This window comes from Salvelinus namaycush, chromosome 15, assembly GCF_016432855.1.
Source record: "Salvelinus namaycush isolate Seneca chromosome 15, SaNama_1.0, whole genome shotgun sequence".
In the NCBI taxonomy this organism is placed as follows: Eukaryota; Metazoa; Chordata; class Actinopteri; order Salmoniformes; family Salmonidae; genus Salvelinus; species Salvelinus namaycush.
Genome location: NC_052321.1, coordinates 2,870,157 through 2,890,612, shown reverse-complemented (window position 1 = coordinate 2,890,612; position 20,456 = coordinate 2,870,157). Strand labels below are relative to the sequence as shown.

The 20,456-nt window shown below is 46.7% G+C and overlaps 1 protein-coding gene across 1 annotated transcript in view; it reads right to left on the bottom strand.

Annotated features, from left to right (window-relative positions):
* Positions 1–14,546: 14,546 nt before the first annotated feature.
* The window catches only part of loxl3b (lysyl oxidase-like 3b), a 62,562-nt gene continuing 56,652 nt past the window's right edge, over positions 14,547–20,456 (bottom strand). Inside the window, exons 13-16 of the mRNA XM_039008782.1 lie at positions 19,620–19,735; positions 18,759–18,895; positions 18,364–18,475; positions 14,547–14,803 (exon numbers count right to left, since the gene is read on the bottom strand). Of these exons, the coding sequence (XP_038864710.1) occupies positions 14,730–14,803; positions 18,364–18,475; positions 18,759–18,895; positions 19,620–19,735 (439 nt within the window). The 3' untranslated portion in view covers positions 14,547–14,729. The remainder of the gene's footprint in view (positions 14,804–18,363; positions 18,476–18,758; positions 18,896–19,619; positions 19,736–20,456) is intronic.

Below are 20,456 nucleotides of genomic sequence, written 5' to 3'. Positions count from 1 at the left end.
CTAACCCACCAGTAACCCTAACCAGTAACCTTCATCCAACATGGCGTAGCAGTCAGACGTCTTTGTTCTGTCGTGTTCCTTGTATATATCTTTTTACATCTTTTTCTTCGCATATCTTTTAAAAATATTTTCCTAAACCTCAACTTCTAAATACTCTCCTGCAACCCGCCTCACCCAAAGTGGCGTGGATCTGCTTTTTTCTAAAGTATTTCTACTTACTTCGGATCTGGAATCCCTCAACTGAAGCTAGCCAGCTAACTACCTACCAGCTATCAGTTAGCAAACCATTGCTAGCGGTCATCAGCTAACCTTTAGCTCGGAAAGCTCTCGCCAGTTCGAACAACGTGACTCAAACCAGAGCATAACGGACCTATTTCTCCATATCCCCGGATTCCTACCGCAAACTCTAAACATTTTCATCTGGATCTTCGCAACTAGCTAACCGCAACCCGGGTGACTACTCCTAGCTAGCGTTTCCATCCCGGAGCAAGCACCAATTAGCCTGAAGCTAGCCCGGCCAGGACTCCTGTGCTACCACCGAAGCCCACTCCTCGGCTACAATATCCGGACCCCTTCTACTGCCGTTACGGGGCACAGAATCCTGCCGATCCTCTACGACTGGAATACCGACATAATCTGCCCGAGGATTCCAACAGGCCCCTCAGGCGCGACGCCCTGAAGGCCCATTCTGCTAACCGCGGCCTGTTAGCTACCTAGAGCTACCTGGAACCCTACTAATTCAACTACTGGTCTATCGACGTCACCGCACGAAGAGGAAAAAACAGACTTACCCCCATCGCGACGTCCCCCAAAGGCTAACTTGCTAGCCCCGGTCTGCTAACTGCTAGCTTGCCCGCCCCGGTCTGCTAACTGCTAGCTTGCCTGCCCCGGTCTGCTAACTGCTAGCCCCTGCTAACTGCTTGCTTGCTAACCCGGTCTGCTAACTGCTAGCTTGTTTAGCCCCGGTCTTCTAACTGCTAGCTTGTTTAGCCCCGGCCTACTAACTGTTAGCTTGTTAGCATCGGCCTGCTAACTGTCTGAATCGCCGTGTCCCCAGTCAGCCCAACCACTCACTGGACCCATATGTTCACTTGGCTACGCATGCCTCTCTCTAATATCAATATGCCTCGTCCATTACTGTCCTGGTTAGTGATTACTGTCTTATTTCACTGTAGAGCCTCTAGCCCTGCTCAATATGCCTTAACCAACCATGTTGTTCCACCTCCTACATATGCGATGACATCACCTGGTTTAAACGTCTCTAGAGACTCTCATCATCCCTCTATGCCTAGGTTTACCTCCAATGTACTCACATCCTACCTTACCTTTGTCTGTACACTATGCCTTGAATCTATGCTATCGTGCCCAGAAGCCTGCTCCTTTTACTCTCTGTTCCGAACGTGCTAGACAGCCAGTTCGTATAGCCTTTAGCCGTACCCTTATCCTACTCCTCCTCTGTTCCTCTGGTGATGTAGAGGTTAACCCAGGCCCTGTAGCCCTCAGTACTACACCTATTCCCCAGGCGTTCTCATTTGTTGACTTCTGTAACCGTAAAAGTCTTGGTCTCATGCATGTTAACATCAGAAGCCTCATCCCTAAGTGTGTTTTATTCACTGCTTTAGCACACTCCGTCAACCCTGATGTCCTAGCCTTGTCTGAATCCTGGCTTAGAAAGGCCTAGGACCCCTAATAATTAGAGATGTTGTATTTTCTTTATAGCCATTATCAGCCAATCTGGATATGATGGTGCATGCCTTTATTATTACATCCTGTTATTGAACAGGAACTGTGTTTTATCTCAATGCTGTGTTCTATTTCAGGAAATGAAAGACCACATGTCCAGGCCACCAAAAATCCAGAAATGTCCATCCCTAACTACAACATTTTCCAACAAGATAGAACTGCCAAAGGGGGCGGAGTTGCAAGCTACTGCAGAGATAGCCTGCACTTCCACACCATCTTAAATAAGCATGCCCCATTCAAAGGAAGGACACCAAAAACCCTGAAATCTCCATCCCCAACTGCAACATTTTCTGTCAAGATAGAACTGCCAAAAGGGGGCGGAGTTGAAAAGAGATAGCCTGCAGAGTTCTGTCTTACTATCCAAGTCTGTGCCCAAACAGTTCGAGCTTCTACTTTTAAAAATCCACCTTTCCAGAAATAAGTCTCTCACTGTTGCCGCTTGCTATAGACCCCTCTCAGCCCCCAGCTGTGCCCTGGACACCATATGCGAATTGATTGCCCCCCATCTATCTTCAGAGTTAGTTTTGTTAGGTGACCTAAACTGGGATATGCTTAACACCCCGGCCGTCCTACAATCTAAGCTAGATGCCCTCAATCTCACACAAATGATCAAGGAACCTACCAGGTACAACCCTAAATCCGTAAACATGGGCACCCTCATAGATATCATCCTGACCAATTTTGCCCTCAAAATACACCTCTGCTGTCTTCAACCAGGATCTCAGCGATCACTGCCTCATTGCCTGCGGCCGTAATGGGTCCGCAGTCAAACGACCAGGGGTCATCACTGTCAAACGCTCCCTAAAATACTTCAGCGAGCAGGCCTTTCTAATCGATCTGGCCCGGGTATCCTGGAAGGATATTGACCTCATCCCGTCAGTAGAGGATGCCTGGTTGTTCTTAAAAAAGTGCTTTCCTCACCATCTTAAATAAGCATGCTCCATTCAAAAAATGTAGAACTAAGAACAGATATAGCCCCTGGTTCACTCCTGACTTGACTGCCCTTGACCAGCACAAAAACATCCTGTGGCGTACTGCATTAGCATCGAATAGCCCCCCCAATATGTAACTTTTCAGGGAAGTCAGGAACCAATATACACAGTAGGAAAGCAAAGGCTAGCTTTTTCAAACAGAAATTTGCATCCTGTAGCACTAATTCTAAAAAGCTTTGGGAGACTGTAAAGTCCATGGAGAAAAAGAGCACCTCCTCCCAGCTGCCCACTGCACTGAGGCTAGGAAACACTGTCACCACCGATAAATCCACGATAATCAAGAATTTCAACAAGCATTTTTCTACGGCCGGCCATGCTTTCCACCTGGCTACCCCTACCCCGGCCAACAGCTCTGCACCCCCCGCAGAAACCTGCCCAAGCACCCCCCCACACACTTCTCCTTCACCCAAATCCAGATAGCTGATGTTCTGTAGAGCTGCAAAATCTGTACCCCTACAAATCAGCTGGGCTAGACAATCTGGACCCTCTCTTTCTAAAATTATCCGCCGCAATTGTTGCAACCCCTATTACCAGTCTGTTCAACCTCTCTTTTGTATCGTCAAAGATCCCTAAAGATTGGAAAGCTGCCGCGGTCATCCCCCTCTTCAAAGGGGGAGACACTCTAGACCCAAACTGTTACAGACCTATATCCATCCTATATCCATCTAAAGTCTTCGAAAGCCAAGTTAACAAACAGATCACTGACCATTTCGAATCCCACCTTACCTTCTCCGCTATGCAATCTGGTTTCCAAGCTGGTCATGGGTGCACCTCAGCCACGCTCAAGGTACTAAACGATATCATAACTGCCATCGATAAAAGACAGTACTGTGCAGCCATCTTCATCGACCTGGCCAAGGCTTTCGACTCTGTCAATCACTGCATTATTATCGGCAGTCTCAATAGCCTTGGTTTCTCAAATGACTGCCTCGCCTGGTTCACCAATTACTTCTCTGATAGAGTTCAGTGTGTCAAATCGGAAGGCCTGTTGTCCGGACCTCGGGCAGTCTCTATGGGGGTACCACAGGGTTCAGTTCTCGGGCCGACTCTTTTGTCTGTATATATCAATGATGTCGCTCTTGCTGAGGGTGATTCTCTGATCCACCTCTACGCAGACGACACCATTCTGTATACTTCTGGCCCCTCTTTGGACACTGTGTTAACTAACCTCCAGACGAGCTTCAGTGCCATACCACACTCCTTCCGTGGCCTCCAACTGCTCTTAAATGTTAGTAAAACAAAATGCATGCTCTTCAACCGATCGCTGCCCGTACCTGCCCGCCCGAGTAGCATCACTACTCTGGACGGTTCTGACTTAGAATATGTGGACAACTACAAATGCCTAGGTGTCTGGTTTGACTGTAAACTCTCCTTCCAGACTCACATTAAGCATCTCCAATCCAAAATTAAATCTAGAATCAGCCTCCTATTTTGCAACAAAGCCTCCTTCACTCATGCTGCCAAACATACCCTCGTGAAACTGACTATCCTGCCGATCCTTGACTTCGGTGATGTCATTTACAAAATAGGCCCCAACACTCTACTCAGCAAATTGGATGTAGTCTATCACAGTGCCATCCGTTTTGTCACTAAAGCACCATATACTACCTACCACTGTGACCTAAATGCTCTTGTTGGCTGGCCCTCGCTATATATCCGTCGCCAAACTCACTGGCTCCAGGTCGTCTATAAATCTTTGCTAGGTAAAGCCCCGCCTTATCTCAGCTCACTGGTCAACCTAGCAACACCCACACGTAGCACGAGCTCCAGCAGGTATATTTCACTGGTCATCCGCAAAGCCAACACCTCCTTTGGCCGCCTTTCCTTCCAGTTCTCTGCTGCCAATGACTGGAACGAATTGCAAAAGTCACTGAAGCTGGAGACTTATATCTCCCTCACTAACTATAAGCATCAGCTGTCAGAGCATGCTACCGTACCTGTTATCACTGTACCTGTCCACAGCCCATCTGTAAATAGCCCACCCAACTACCTAATCCCCATATTGTTATTTATTTTTTTGCTCATTTGCACCGCAGTATCTCTACTTGCACATTTATCTTCTGCACCTCCATCACTCCACTGTTTAATTGCTAAATTGTAATTATTTTGCCACTATGGCCTATTTATTGTCTTACCTCCCTAATCATACTACATTTGTACACACTGTATGTAGATTTTTCTATTGTACGTTTGTTTATTCCATGTGTAACTCTGTGTTGTTGTTTGTGTCGCACTGCTTTGCTTTATCTTGGCCAGGTCGCATTTGTAAATGAGAACTTGTTCTCAACTTGCCTACCTGGTTAAATAAAGGTGATTTATTTTTATTTTTAAACAACAACATTCTAGTCCATTCAAAACTGACTAATAATAAATGGGTACAGAATAAACACTTTACCCAAACACAATCTGTCCAATAGGCATTCGCGCTCCAATCAGGCATAATGTCCATTTGGATACTAGAAATGTGGTTTATGTGATTGATGTCCTTGTTTGTCATAAACTCGGTATTGGAGACACAACATTCACTAGAATGCAGACTCAAACAACATCTATACCACATTCGTACGGGTGATAGATCCACTCAGGTCTCGTACAGAGGAGAACATTAGAATTGTTGGCCTGGAGACCAATATGGGGGGGTGGAACACTCAAAGACACAGGGCTGAGCGACAATGAACTGGAACACTAGGAACCATTGATCCTCTAGACCCCTCAAACTCAACTCTGGATCTCCAAGCCAGTTCCACTACAGTTTTTCATTGTTCCCTCTAATCAGGCACTGATTTAGACCTGGGACACCAGGTGTGTGCAGTTAATTATCAGGTAAAACAGAAAACCAGCAGACTTCTGGACCTCGTATGGTCAGAGTTGAGTATCTCTGCTCTTGGCCTTCATGATAAATACTAAACCACCCGGCAATTTGTCTCCATCTGCTGGCTGTTTTAGACAGTTGGCGTCTCCACTGGTATTTCTGAATACATGTAGAGGTCAAGCTACAGATCTATTGTACTGGTCATTATTATTACTTTGTTTGAGCTGGATTCTTATTTAATTATTTTTAAATGTGATACTATTGTGTGGATTTTGTAGAAATAGTGTGATGGAAACAACTCCTTATATGCCTATTTTACTTCTAATTTGAGTGAATATCTATAGGAATTGAATGTGTTTTCTCCCGTCTTAGAGATTTGAGCACTTCCGATTTGTACTTCCCCACTCCCTATATTCCCCACTCCCTATATTCCCCACTCCCTATATTCCCCATTCCCTATATTCCCCACTCCCTATATTCCCCACTCCCTATATTCCCCACTCCCTATATTCCCCACTCCCTATATTCCCCACTCCCTATATTCCCCACTCCCTATATTCCCCACTCCCTATATTCCCCATTCCCTATATCCCCCACTCCCTATATTCCCCATTCCCTATATTCCCCACTCCCTATATTCCCCACTCCCTATATTCCCCATTCCCTATATTCCCCACTCCCTATATTCCCCATTCCCTATATTCCCCATTCCCTATATTCCCCACTCCCTATATTCCCCACTCCCTATATTCCCCATTCCCTATATTCCCCACTCCCTATATTCCCCATTCCCTATATTCCCCATTCCCTATATTCCCCACTCCCTATATTCCCCACTCCCTATATTCCCCACTCCCTATATTCCCCATTCCCTATATTCCCCACTCCCTATATTCCCTCTTTTTGAGACACTTCTGGTTCATCATGTTTATTTTATAGATGTTGGTGTGTTTCTAAATATACATGTATAGGTAGCTATCCCCAGCCTAGTGTACAGTATAGACCTTTCCTTTGAATGGCTGTTGTCTGAAACTATTCTAACCCTAACCACCCCCGGGGCCTGAGCCCGAACCTCTTTGGCCCCCATACCTAACCTCCTTGGTTCTCATGCTAACCCTAACCTCCTTGGTTCTCATGCTAACCTTGACCTCCTTGGTTCTCATGCTAACCCTAACCTCCTTGGTTCTCATGCTAACCCTAACCTCATTGGTTCTCATGCTAACCCTAACCTCCTTGGTTCTCCTGCTAACCCTAACCTTCTTGGTTCTCATGCTAACCCTAACCTCATTGGTTCTCATGCTAACCCTAACCTCCTTGGTTCTCATGCTAACCCTAACCTCATTGGTTCTCATGCTAACCCTAACCTCATTGGTTCTCATGCTAACCCCAACCCCTAGTGAGATCCAGTCCCCCTTCCCACAGGATAAGTTTAATTGACTTATATCTATATTTTTGTATAGTTGTTATATGTCCTCCCTTATTTTGATACAGTAACACCCCAGTAATATATACTTGACTTTTTGGGGAGTTTCTCCCATTTTTCTCTGCAGTTCCTCTCAAGCTCTGTCAGGTTGGATGGGGAGTATCGCTGTACAGCTATTTTCAGGTCTCCCCAGAGATGTTCGATTGGGTTCAAGTCTGTGCTGTGGCTGGGCCACTCAAGGACATTCAGAGACTTGTCCCGAAGCCACTCCTGCGTTGTCGTGGCTGTGTGCTTAGTGTCGTTGTCCTGTTGAAAGGGGAACCTTCGCCCCAGTCTGAAGTCCTGAACACTCTGGAGCAGGTTTTCATCAAGGATCTCTCTACATTTTGCTCTGTTCATCTTTCCCTCGATCCTGACAAGTCTTCCAGTCCCTGCCTCTGAAAAACATTCCCACAGCATGATGCTGCCACCACCATGCTTCACCGTAGGGATGGTGCCAGGTTTCCTCCAGGCGTGACGCTTGGCATTCAGGCCAAAGAGTTCAGTCTTGGTTTAATCAGACCAGAGAGTCTTGTTTCTCATGGTCTGAGAGTCCTTTAGGTGCTTTTTGGCAAATTCCAAGTGGGCTGTCATGTGCCTTTTACTGAGGAATGGCTTCCGTCTGGCCACTCTACCATAAAGGCCTGATTGGTGGGGTGCTGCAGAGATGGTTGTCCTTCTGGAAGATTCTCCCATCTCCACAGAGGAACTCTGGAGCTCTGTCAGAGTGACCATCGGGTTCTTGGTCACCTCCCTGACCAAGGCCCTTCTCCCCAAATTGCTCAGTTTGGCCGGGCATTCAGCTCTAGGAAGAGTCTTGGTGGTTCCAAACTTCTTCAATTTAAGAATGATGGAGGCCACTGTTTTCTTGGGGACCTACAATGCTGCAGAAATGTTATGGTACCCTTCCCCAGATCTGTGCCTAGACACAATCCTGTCTCGGATCTCTACGGACAATTCCTTTGACCTCATGGCTTGGTTTAAGCTCTGACATGAACTCTGATATGCACTCTCAACTGTGGGACCTTATATAGACAGGTGTGTGTCTTCCCAAATCATGTTCAATCAATTGAATTTACCACAGGTGGACTCCAATCAAGTTGTAGAAACATCTCAAGTATGATCAATGGAAACAGGATGCACCTGAGTTCAATTTAGAATCTCATAGTAAAGAGTCTGAATACTTATGTAAATAAGCTATTTATTTATTTTTTGTAATTCTTTTTTTAAAACCCGTTTTCACTTTGTCATTATGGGGTATTGTGATGTCATTATGGGGTATTGTGATGTCATTATGGGGTATTGTGATGTCATTATGGGGTATTGTGATGTCATTATGGGGTATTGTGATGTCATTATGGGGTATTGTGATATCATTATGGGGTATTGTGTGTAGATTGAGGAACATTTATGTAATCCATTTTAGTATAAGGCTGTAACATAACAACATGTGGAAAAGGTCAAGGGGTCTGAATCCTTTCAGAATGCAATGTATAGGACAGACACTTTAAAAAAAAATTATGATTTTTAAATTTTTTAAATTTTGTTGACTATCTGTTTTTCCATATATGAATCTGTTATTCAATGAGGCTTAGACTCTAGGTCATTTCTTTCTGATTGAGCCGACATCTGAGATGTGTTGTCCCGAACACGGTAACATTGCCTTTGAAAGCTGCATGATCTACATGCCTGATCAGATTAAATCCAAGGATGCAAAGCTTTTCACGATAAGATAAGGTATCAGTTGTGAGATCAAGATTCTTACGCTGACTTTACAACTGACTCTTTGAAAATGTTGATGTTTCCAAGTCTTAAAGTCAGATACAGATCTACTATTCTTGGCACCCCAGAATAGAAATCTGTGGTATTCTTGACACCCCAGAACAGAAATCTGTGGTGTTCTTGGCACCCCAGAACAGAAATCTCTGGTATTCTTGACACCCCAGAACAGAAATCTCTGGTATTCTTGACACCCAGAACAGAAAATCTGTGGTATTCTTGACACCCCAGAACAGAAAATCTGTGGTATTCTTGACACCCAGAACAGAAATCTGTGGTATTCTTGACACCCAGAACAGAAATCTCTGGTATTCTTGACACCCCAGAACAGAAATCTCTGGTATTCTTGACACCCCAGAACAGAAAATCGGTGGTATTCTTGGCACCCAGAACAGAAATCTCTGGTATTCTTGACACCCAGAACAGAAATCTCTGGTATTCTTGACACCCCAGAACAGAAAATCTGTGGTATTCTTGACATCCAGAACAGAAATCTCTGGTATTCTTGACACCCCAGAACAGAAAATCTGTGGTATTCTTGACACCCAGAACAGAAATCTGTGGTATTCTTGACACCCCAGAACAGAAATCTCTGGTATTCTTGACACCGAGAACAGAAATCTGTGGTATTCTTGACACCCAGAACAGAAATCTGTGGTATTCTTGACACCCCAGAACAGAAATCTCTGGTATTCTTGACACCCCAGAACAGAAATCTGTTGTATTCTTGTCACCCCAGAACAGAAATCTGTGGTATTCTTGACACCCAGAACAGAAATCTGTGGTATTCTTGTCACCCCAGAACAGAAATCTGTGGTATTCTTGACACCCAGAACAGAAATCTCTGGTATTCTTGACACCCCAGAACAGAAAATCGGTGGTATTCTTGGCACCCAGAACAGAAATCTCTGGTATTCTTGACACCCAGAACAGAAATCTCTGGTATTCTTGACACCCCAGAACAGAAAATCTGTGGTATTCTTGACATCCAGAACAGAAATCTCTGGTATTCTTGACACCCCAGAACAGAAAATCTGTGGTATTCTTGACACCGAGAACAGAAATCTGTGGTATTCTTGACACCCAGAACAGAAATCTGTGGTATTCTTGACACCCCAGAACAGAAATCTCTGGTATTCTTGACACCCCAGAACAGAAATCTGTTGTATTCTTGTCACCCCAGAACAGAAATCTGTGGTATTCTTGACACCCAGAACAGAAATCTGTGGTATTCTTGTCACCCCAGAACAGAAATCTGTGGTATTCTTGACACCCAGAACAGAAATCTGTGGTATTCTTGACACCCCAGAACAGAAATCTCTGGTATTCTTGACACCCAGAACAGAAATCTGTGGTATTCTTGACACCCCAGAACAGAAATCTGTGGTATTCTTGACACCCCAGAACAGAAATCTGTGGTATTCTTGACACCCAGAACAGAAATCTGTGGTATTCTTGACACCCCAGAACAGAAATCTGTGGTATTCTTGACACCCCAGAACAGAAATCTGTGGTATTCTTGACACCCAGAACAGAAATCTCTGGTATTCTTGACACCCCAGAACAGAAAATCGGTGGTATTCTTGGCACCCAGAACAGAAATCTGTGGTATTCTTGACACCCCAGAACAGAAATCTGTGGTATTCTTGACACCCAGAACAGAAATCTCTGGTATTCTTGACACCCCAGAACAGAACATCGGTGGTATTCTTGGCACCCAGAACAGAAATCTCTGGTATTCTTGACACCCAGAACAGAAATCTCTGGTATTCTTGACACCCCAGAACAGAAAATCTGTGGTATTCTTGACATCCAGAACAGAAATCTCTGGTATTCTTGACACCCCAGAACAGAAAATCTGTGGTATTCTTGACACCGAGAACAGAAATCTGTGGTATTCTTGACACCCAGAACAGAAATCTGTGGTATTCTTGACACCCCAGAACAGAAATCTCTGGTATTCTTGACACCCCAGAACAGAAATCTGTTGTATTCTTGTCACCCCAGAACAGAAATCTGTGGTATTCTTGACACCCAGAACAGAAATCTGTGGTATTCTTGACACCCAGAACAGAAATCTGTGGTATTCTTGTCACCCCAGAACAGAAATCTGTGGTATTCTTGACACCCAGAACAGAAATCTGTGGTATTCTTGACACCCCAGAACAGAAATCTGTGGTATTCTTGACACCCCAGAACAGAAATCTGTGGTATTCTTGACACCCAGAACAGAAATCTGTGGTATTCTTGACACCCCAGAACAGAAATCTGTGGTATTCTTGACACCCAGAACAGAAATCTGTGGTATTCTTGGCACCCCAGAACAGAAATCTGTGGTATTCTTGACACCCCAGAACAGAAAATCTGTGGTATTCTTGACACCCCAGAACAGAAATCTCTGGTATTCTTGACACCCAGAACAGAAATCTCTGGTATTCTTGGCACCCCAGAACAGAAATCTCTGGTATTCTTGACACCCAGAACAGAAATCTGTGGTATTCTTGGCACCCCAGAACAGAAATCTCTGGTATTCTTGACACCCCAGAACAAAAATCTGTGGTATTCTTGACACCCCAGAACAGAAAATCTGTGGTATTCTTGGCACCCCAGAACAGAAATCTCTGGTATTCTTGACACCCCAGAACAGAAATCTGTGGTATTCTTGGCACCCCAGAACAGAAAATCTGTGGTATGTTACTTTCTATCCACAAGTAATGACAGTACATCAACACATGTTTTACTGTTCTTGACTGATTGGTTTATTTGGTAATGCAGGTAGTAGGTTAGCATCTTGGTAATGTATTAGATTCCTGTGTTGGTTTAAAGGTAATGTATTAGATTCCTGTGTTGGTTTAAAGGTAATGTATTACATTCCTGTGTTGTTTTAAAGATAATGCATTAGGTTCCTGTGTAGTTTTAAAGGTAATGTATAAGGTTCCTGTGTTTCAAAGGTAATGTATCCAAAGGTATACAGACACACAACACAGTCAGTCAGTCTGTTGTTTAATGTATAATAGCCTAATGAATATCCCTTATCTCAGTCTGGCATAATAATCCTTTAGCACCTGGAAACACTGGACAATAAACACATTCACAAATATTATTCACTTTCTAGTCTGTGCTGTATCAGGCCGATTCCGACCCGAGGGAAGAGCTCGTCAATGGAACGTATTCACTTTCTGGTCTGTGCTGTATCAGGCCGATTCCGACCCGAGGGAAGAGCTCGTAAATGGAACGTATTCACTTTCTGGTCTGTGCTGTATCAGGCCGATTCCGACCCGAGGGAAGAGCTCGTAAATGGAACGTTATCCGCTTTTCATGCACCCTGTCTGTGTATTCTGACCTTGAACTATAGCATGAGAATAGCACCCTGTCTGTGTATTCTGACCTTGAACTATAGCATGAGAATAGCACCCTGTCTGTGTATTCTGACCTTGAACTATAGCATGAGAATAGCACCCTGTCTGTGTATTCTGACCTTGAACATCAGCATGAGAATAGCATCCTAGTCTGTCAACAAAATTAAAAGGTACACCGTATTTAAAGGGATGGCTTAAGATAAATGTACTGAAAACACTATTGAATAAAAACTCCATGAGAAAATCTGTTGGCCAGCAAGTGGGAGGGTTTTCAGCAGTTGAATGACATTTATGCAGAGCGCAAGGTAGCCACACCTGCATTACGCGACTGAATAAGCGAAGTCTGAATAACAAATACTGAGAAGTGCGTAGGAAAGGCGTGCGTAGGAAGGAATCGGAATCGTCCCCTTTGCGTAAAAGCAAATCCAAACTATATCCTCAAAGGAGATCCAAAACAAGCTGAAATCATAAGAGACCACTAGGTGAGCACCGTGTTAAAACACCTGATGGTACAATCATGCACAATGACAAACTGACTAGGGGTGGATGGTTTAACACTTGACTAGGGATGGATGGTTTAACACTTGACTAGGGGTGGATGGTTTAACACTTGACTAGGGGTGGATGGTTTAACACTTGACTAGGGATGGATGGTTTAACACTTGACTAGGGATGGATGGTTTAACACTTGACTAGGGGTGGATGGTTTAACACTTGACTAGGGGTGGATGGTTTAACACTTGACTAGGGGTGGATGGTTTAACACTTGACTAGGGATGGATGGTTTAACACTTAAGAATTAGATCCTCACTATGATCTATAGTAGAACTGCATGGAGATCATAGAGGTTGACAAAGGAGGTGTCTTTACATCTGAGCCATAATAGCTTTTGTAAAAGCATTGGCGGCACCATTGAGGACATTCTCTATTACGTCTATGAGTCGGTTAACAAACGTGCATACTGCCCCCTGGAGGGTGTTGTCTGAACAGGTGTAAAGACAAGGTTGGTGATTTACTGCCCCCTGGAGGGTGTTGTCTGAACAGGTATAAAGACAAGGTTGGTGATTTACTGCCCCCTGGAGGGTGTTGTCTGAACAGGTATAAAGACAAGGTTGGTGATTTACTGCCCCCTGGAGGATGTTGTCTGAACAGGTATAAAGACAAGGTTGGTGATTTACTGCCCCCTGGAGGATGCTGTCTGAACAGGTATAAAGACAAGGTTGGTGATTTACTGCCCCCTGGAGGATGTTGTCTGAACAGGTATAAAGACATGGTTGGTGATTTACTGCCCCCTGGAGGGTGTTGTCTGAACAGGTATAAAGACAAGGTTGGTGATTTACTGCCCCCTGGAGGGTGTTGTCTGAACAGGTTTAAGACAAGGTTGGTGATTTACTGCCCCCTGGAGGATGTTGTCTGAACAGGTATAAAGACAAGGTTGGTGATTTACTGCCCCCTGGAGGGTGTTGTCTGAACAGGTTTAAGACAAGGTTGGTGATTTACTGCCCCCTGGAGGGTGTTGTCTGAACAGGTATAAAGACAAGGTTGGTGATTTACTGCCCCCTGGAGGGTGTTGTCTGAACAGGTATAAAGACAAGGTTGGTGATTTACTGCCCCCTGGAGGGTGTTGTCTGAACAGGTATAAAGACAAGGTTGGGGATTTACTGCCCCCTGGAGGGTGTTGTCTGAAAAGGTATAAAGACAAGGTTGGTGATTTACTGCCCCCTGGAGGGTGTTGTCTGAACAGGTATAAAGACATGGTTGGTGATTTACTGCCCCCTGGAGGGTGTTGTCTGAACAGGTATAAAGACAAGGTTGGTGATTTACTGCCCCCTGGAGTTACAGAATGTTTACTCAGGAGTATAATTCATTGGCTGATCCCTCTTGATGCCCCGGGCAGAATCATGTGATCCTTCCTAAACCAATAGGAAGTCCCACCCGGGTTGACTACTTCAGTATGGTGAAAGTCCTCAATGGCGCTGCTGTGCTCAAGTAGGCTTTAGGGCACTAGAGCTGTCTATCTAAGTCTATGAGGAGAGGCAGTAGAATGGTTCTCTGACTGATGCCTCATGCTGTTAGAATGGAGGTCTACTCCTGGAGCACCTTTCAAAACTAGACTGGCTATAAAAATAAAACTTCATTCATAACTTAATAAACAAAACATTCATGAAAAGGTTGCATATCAATAAATCACACATTAAGACTAGTTTTATGAATTGTACTTCTGCCACGTAATGTAACATAATATACTCACATTTGAACAAAATATCTAAAGTAAGTTTGTTTTTGAAAACAAAGCACTGAGTATTCCAGTATAATATAATAATAATACTAACTCAGACACACACCAACACATTCACAATACAACATGACTTTGGCATGGATCCTTCAGATCAGACTGCTGCCTTGTGGAATTTAGGCTTGTGATTGGTTGGTTGCTTTGTGATGATGAATGGTTGGTTCTGATAGGTAGCTAGGTGATGAAGGGTGATTGGTAGTCCCATTGTTGAACACGATGAAAGGCATCAGCCCTCCTCTTTGGTTTGTACAGGGGTCTGGAACAGATTGGTGCGTTGCTAGGAGGATTATGAGATCTGATTGTTGAACTGCCCTGGGTATTTCTCAAACCTCCTCTCTGCCTCCTCACTGAAGGCATCACCTGTAGGGGCAATGACACAATAGAACACAATAGTCAGAGACAGAAGGCAATGGAAGAGTCTGGAACAAGAGACAGAAGGCAATGGAAGAGTCTGGAACAAGAGACAGAAGGCAATGGAAGAGTCTGGAACAAGAGACAGAAGGCAATGGAAGAGTCTGGAACAAGAGACAGAAGGCAATGGAAGAGTCTGGAACAAGAGACAGAAGGCAATAGAAGAGTCTGGAACAAGAGACAGAAAGCAATGGAAGAGTCTGGAACAAGAGACAGAAGGCAATGGAAGAGCCTGGAACAAGAGACAGAAGGCAAGAATCTGGAACAAACTAGGGAAGTGTTTCCCAAACTCCTCGAGTTCCCCCCAGCCAGTCCACGTACGTGTGATTTAACTAATGAGGGGCTTGATGATTCGGTGACTATTTGAATCAGCGGTGCTACTTCTGGAATGATCAAAGAAGTGGACTGGCTGGGGGTTCTGGAGGAGAGGTTAGGACTGGCTGGGGGTTCTGGAGGAGAGGTTAGGACTGGCTGGGGGTTCTGGAGGAGAGGTTAGGACTGGCTGGGGGTTCTGGAGGAGAGGTTAGGACAAGCTGGGGGTTCTGGAGGAGAGGTTAGGACAAGCTGGGGGTTCTGGAGGAGAGGTTAGGACTGGCTGGGGGTTCTGGAGGAGAGGTTAGGACAAGCTGGGGGTTCTGGAGGAGAGGTTAGGACTGGCTGGGGGTTCTGGAGGAGAGGTTAGGACTGGCTGGGGGTTCTGGAGGAGAGGTTAGGACAAGCTGGGGGTTCTGGAGGAGAGGTTAGGACTGGCTGGGGGTTCTGGAGGAGAGGTTAGGACTGGCTGGGGGTACTGGAGGAGAGTTTAGGACAAGCTGGGGGTTCTGGAGGAGAGGTTAGGACTGGCTGGGGGTTCTGGAGGAGAGGTTAGGACAAGCTGGGGGTTCTGGAGGAGAGGTTAGGACTGGCTGGGGGTTCTGGAGGAGAGGTTAGGACTGGCTGGGGGTTCTGGAGGAGAGTTTAGGACTGGCTGGGGGTTCTGGAGGAGAGGTTAGGACTGGCTGGGGGTTCTGGAGGAGAGTTTAGGACTGGCTGGGGGTTCTGGAGGAGAGTTTAGGACTGGCTGGGGGTTCTGGAGGAGAGGTTAGGACTGGCTGGGGGTTCTGGAGGAGAGGTTAGGACTGGCTGGGGGTTCTGGAGGAGAGGTTAGGACTGGCTGGGGGTTCTGGAGGAGAGTTTAGGACTGGCTGGGGGTACTGGAGGAGAGTTTAGGACAAGCTGGGGGTACTGGAGGAGAGGTTAGGACAAGCTGGGGGTTCTGGAGGAGAGGTTAGGACTGGCTGGGGGTTCTGGAGGAGAGGTTAGGACTGGCTGGGGGTACTGGAGGAGAGGTTAGGACTGGCTGGGGGTTCTGGAGGAGAGGTTAGGACTGGCTGGGGGTTCTGGAGGAGAGGTTAGGACTGGCTGGGGGTACTGGAGGAGAGGTTAAGACTGGCTGGGGGTTCTGGAGGAGAGGTTAGGACAAGCTGGGGGTTCTGGAGGAGAGGTTAGGACTGGCTGGGGGTTCTGGAGGAGAGGTTAAGACTGGCTGGGGGTTCTGGAGGAGAGGTTAGGACTGGCTGGGGGTACTGGAGGAGAGTTTAGGACTGGCTGGGGGTACTGGAGGAGAGGTTAGGACTGGCTGGGGGTACTGGAGGAGAGGTTAGGACACCCTGGGGTACTGGAGGAGAGGTTAGGACAAGCTGGGGGTACTGGAGGAGAGGTTAAGACTGGCTGGGGGTTCTGGAGGAGAGGTTAGGACAAGCTGGGGGTTCTGGAGGAGAGGTTAGGACTGGCTGGGGGTTCTGGAGGAGAGGTTAAGACTGGCTGGGGGTTCTGGAGGAGAGGTTAGGACTGGCTGGGGGTACTGGAGGAGAGTTTAGGACTGGCTGGGGGTACTGGAGGAGAGGTTAGGACTGGCTGGGGGTACTGGAGGAGAGGTTAGGACACCCTGGGGTACTGGAGGAGAGGTTAGGACTGGCTGGGGGTTCTGGAGGAGAGGTTAGGACACGCTGGGGGTATTGGAGGAGAGGTTAGGACTGGCTGGGGGTTCTGGAGGAGAGTTTAGGACTGGCTGGGGGTACTGGAGGAGAGGTTAGGACTGGCTGGGGGTACTGGAGGAGAGGTTAGGACACCCTGGGGTACTGGAGGAGAGGTTAGGACTGGCTGGGGGTTCTGGAGGAGAGGTTAAGACTGGCTGGGGGTTCTGGAGGAGAGGTTAGGACTGGCTGGGGGTTCTGGAGGAGAGGTTAAGACTGGCTGGGGGTACTGGAGGAGAGTTTAGGACAAGCTGGGGGTACTGGAGGAGAGGTTAGGACTGGCTGGGGGTTCTGGAGGAGAGTTTAGGACTGGCTGGGGGTACTGGAGGAGAGGTTAGGACTGGCTGGGGGTACTGGAGGAGGGTTTAGGACTGGTTGGGGGTACAGGAGGAGAGTTTAGGACTGGCTGGGGGTACTGGAGGAGAGGTTAGGACTGGCTGGGGGTACTGGAGGAGAGTTTAGGACTGGCTGGGGGTACTGGAGGAGAGTTTAGGACTGGCTGGGGGTACTGGAGGAGAGGTTAGGACTGGCTGGGGGTACTGGAGGAGGGTTTGGGACTGGTTGGGGGTACAGGAGGAGAGTTTAGGACTGGCTGGGGGTACAGGAGGAGAGGTTAGGACTGGCTGGGGGTACTGGAGGAGAGGTTAGGACTGGCTGGGGGTTCTGGAGGAGAGGTTAGGACTGGCTGGGGGTACTGGAGGAGAGGTTAGGACTGGCTGGGGGTACTGGAGGAGAGGTTAGGACAGGCTGGGGGTACTGGAGGAGAGGTTAAGACTGGCTGGGGGTTCTGGAGGAGAGGTTAGGACTGGCTGGGGGTTCTGGAGGAGAGGTTAGGACTGGCTGGGGGTTCTGGAGGAGAGGTTAAGACTGGCTGGGGGTACTGGAGGAGAGGTTAGGACAGGCTGGGGGTACTGGAGGAGAGGTTAGGACTGGCTGGAGGTACTGGAGGAGAGGTTAGGACTGGAGGTACTGGAGGAGAGGTTAGGACTGGAGGTACTGGAGGAGAGGTTAGGACTGACTGGAGGTACTGGAGGAGAGGTTAGGACTGACTGGAGGTACTGGAGGAGAGGTTAGGACTGGCTGGAGGTACTGGAGGAGAGGTTAGGACTGGAGGTACTGGAGGAGAGGTTAGGACTGGAGGTACTGGAGGAGAGGTTAGGACTGGAGGTACTGGAGGAGAGGTTAGGACTGGAGGTACTGGAGGAGAGGTTAGGACTGGCTGGAGGTACTGGAGGAGAGGTTAGGACTGGCTGGAGGTACTGGAGGAGAGGTTAGGACTGGCTGGGGGTTCTGGAGGAGAGGTTAAGACTGGCTGGGGGTACTGGAGGCGAGGTTAGGACAGGCTGGAGGTACTGGAGGAGAGGTTAGGACTGGCTGGGGGTACTGGAAGAGAGGTTTGGACAGGACAGGTCAGGTCAGGTCAGGTCAGTAACAGGCTGCCCTTTAAGACCCAGGTCAGTTTTCCATGACAAATATAGAGGTAGAGCTGCTCACCCATATGACAGTTGTGAAGCCAGATCCGGTGGCCGTCGTATTTGCAGTTGCATTTCATGGCGTTGTTGGTGAAGTCACTCTCCGCCACTTCAAAGTTTGGATTGATCACAATCTGAAATGATGGAACATGAAACACAATTAGTAAAAAATATTGAGTTCACATCCTTAAGCCACTGTACTTCTGTAACTCCGTAGTCTGCACTTAGTCTGACTTTTCAAAGGGTCCAATTAAATGCAGACAGAATATCGGCAGCACAAGTTTGATTTTGATACTTTTTGGGGAAGCACTGTTTGCAGTATTTATAACCTCACGCAGTTTCAAGTTTTTCTACGTTTTGTCGTATTCAGGGCCTCCCCACGATGTTTTAACAGCAAAAGAAGACGAGGTTGTTCACCTGTAGGATGTAGTTTCCTGGTTTGATGTCGGTGATGTCGATCCACTGGCAGTCGATGTCATGGCGATACAGGTCCCAACACCCCACGGTGATGCCCTGTTCTCCGAAGTTAGCACACTCATACCGCTTAGAGATACCTGGAGAACACAGAACACTCATACCTCTTAGAGATACCTGGAGAACACAGAACACTCATACCTCTTAGAGATACATGGAGAACACAGAACACTCATACCTCTTAGAGATACCTGGAGAACACAGAACACTCATACCTCTTAGAGATACATGGAGAACACAGAACACTCATACCTCTTAGAGATACCTGGAGAACACAGAACACTCATACCGCTTAGAGATACCTGGAGAACACAGAACACTCATACCTCTTAGAGATACCTGGAGAACACAGAACACTCATACCTCTTAGAGATACCTGGAGAACACAGAACACTCATACCTCTTAGAGATACCTGGAGAACACAGAACACTCATACCTCTTAGAGATACCTGGAGGACACAGAACACTCATACCTCTTAGAGATACCTGGAGAACACAGAACACTCATACCTCTTAGAGATACCTGGAGAACACAGATTACACCAATTAGACTTCTACCACCAACAATTACACATCCTCCAAAACAGGATACAGAATGTTCCACTTTGAATGTTGGATAAGGTATCCTTGATCTTAACACCCAAATAAAGACGGTTTGATTGGTTGGCCCTCTAGTGGAGTATGTTTTGATTGGGTGGCCCTCCAGTTAAGGATGTTTTGATTTGCTGGACCTCCAATAGTCTACTCTGATTGGCTGGACCTACAGTAGACTCTGTTCTGATAAGTTTGCCTCCCAGACTCACCTTCGTGACACTCCGTGTCCTCCAGACAGAAGGAGGCCTTGTGTCCCTCAGCCACCTTGGTCCCGTTGGACGACAGCAGGTCATAGTGGGTGAAGATATCCATACTGTGGTAGTGGCTGCATAGGGAACAGAACACAGTTGAACCTCAGATCTGAGAGTATAGGTCAGGGGTATCAGATCTGAGAGTATAGGTCAGGAGTGCATGAGGAAGACTCCTCTGGTCATAGGAGGAACAACATGAATTGGTGCATGAGGAAGACTCCTCTGGTCATAGGAGTAACAACATGAATTGGTGCATGAGGAAGACTCCTCTGGTCATAGGAGTAACAACATGAATTGGTGCATGAGGAAGACTCCTCTGGTCATAGGAGTAACAACATGAATTGGTGCATGAGGAAGACTCCTCTGGTCATAGGAGGAACAACATGAATTGGTGCATGAAGAAATAATGCAGTGTGACTCGAGTTTCACCATCAGCTGGAAGACGGTGTCCCTACTTTGGTCAGAGTCAGTGGAGGAAAGGGAGAGCGGAGAGATGTTGAGAGACGGACCCTCAGTCTGCTGCTCTCTCCCTCTGCTGAGACTGACTATCAGATACAGGCACCATCGTCCCCGTAAAATATAAAGCTAATGTATTCTCACTCAGCTGTGCTTCACAAGTAATACAACAATGGATCTATTACCGGTGGGATCATATAGCCTACCTCAAATTTTGAAATATATATATTTTGACCACTGTTGACCACTGTTAAACCTGTAACTTAAAGCGGCTACAGCCTCAGTCTTCACAGTAAAACTAACTTAAAGCGGGTACAGCCTCAGTGTTCACAGTAAAAC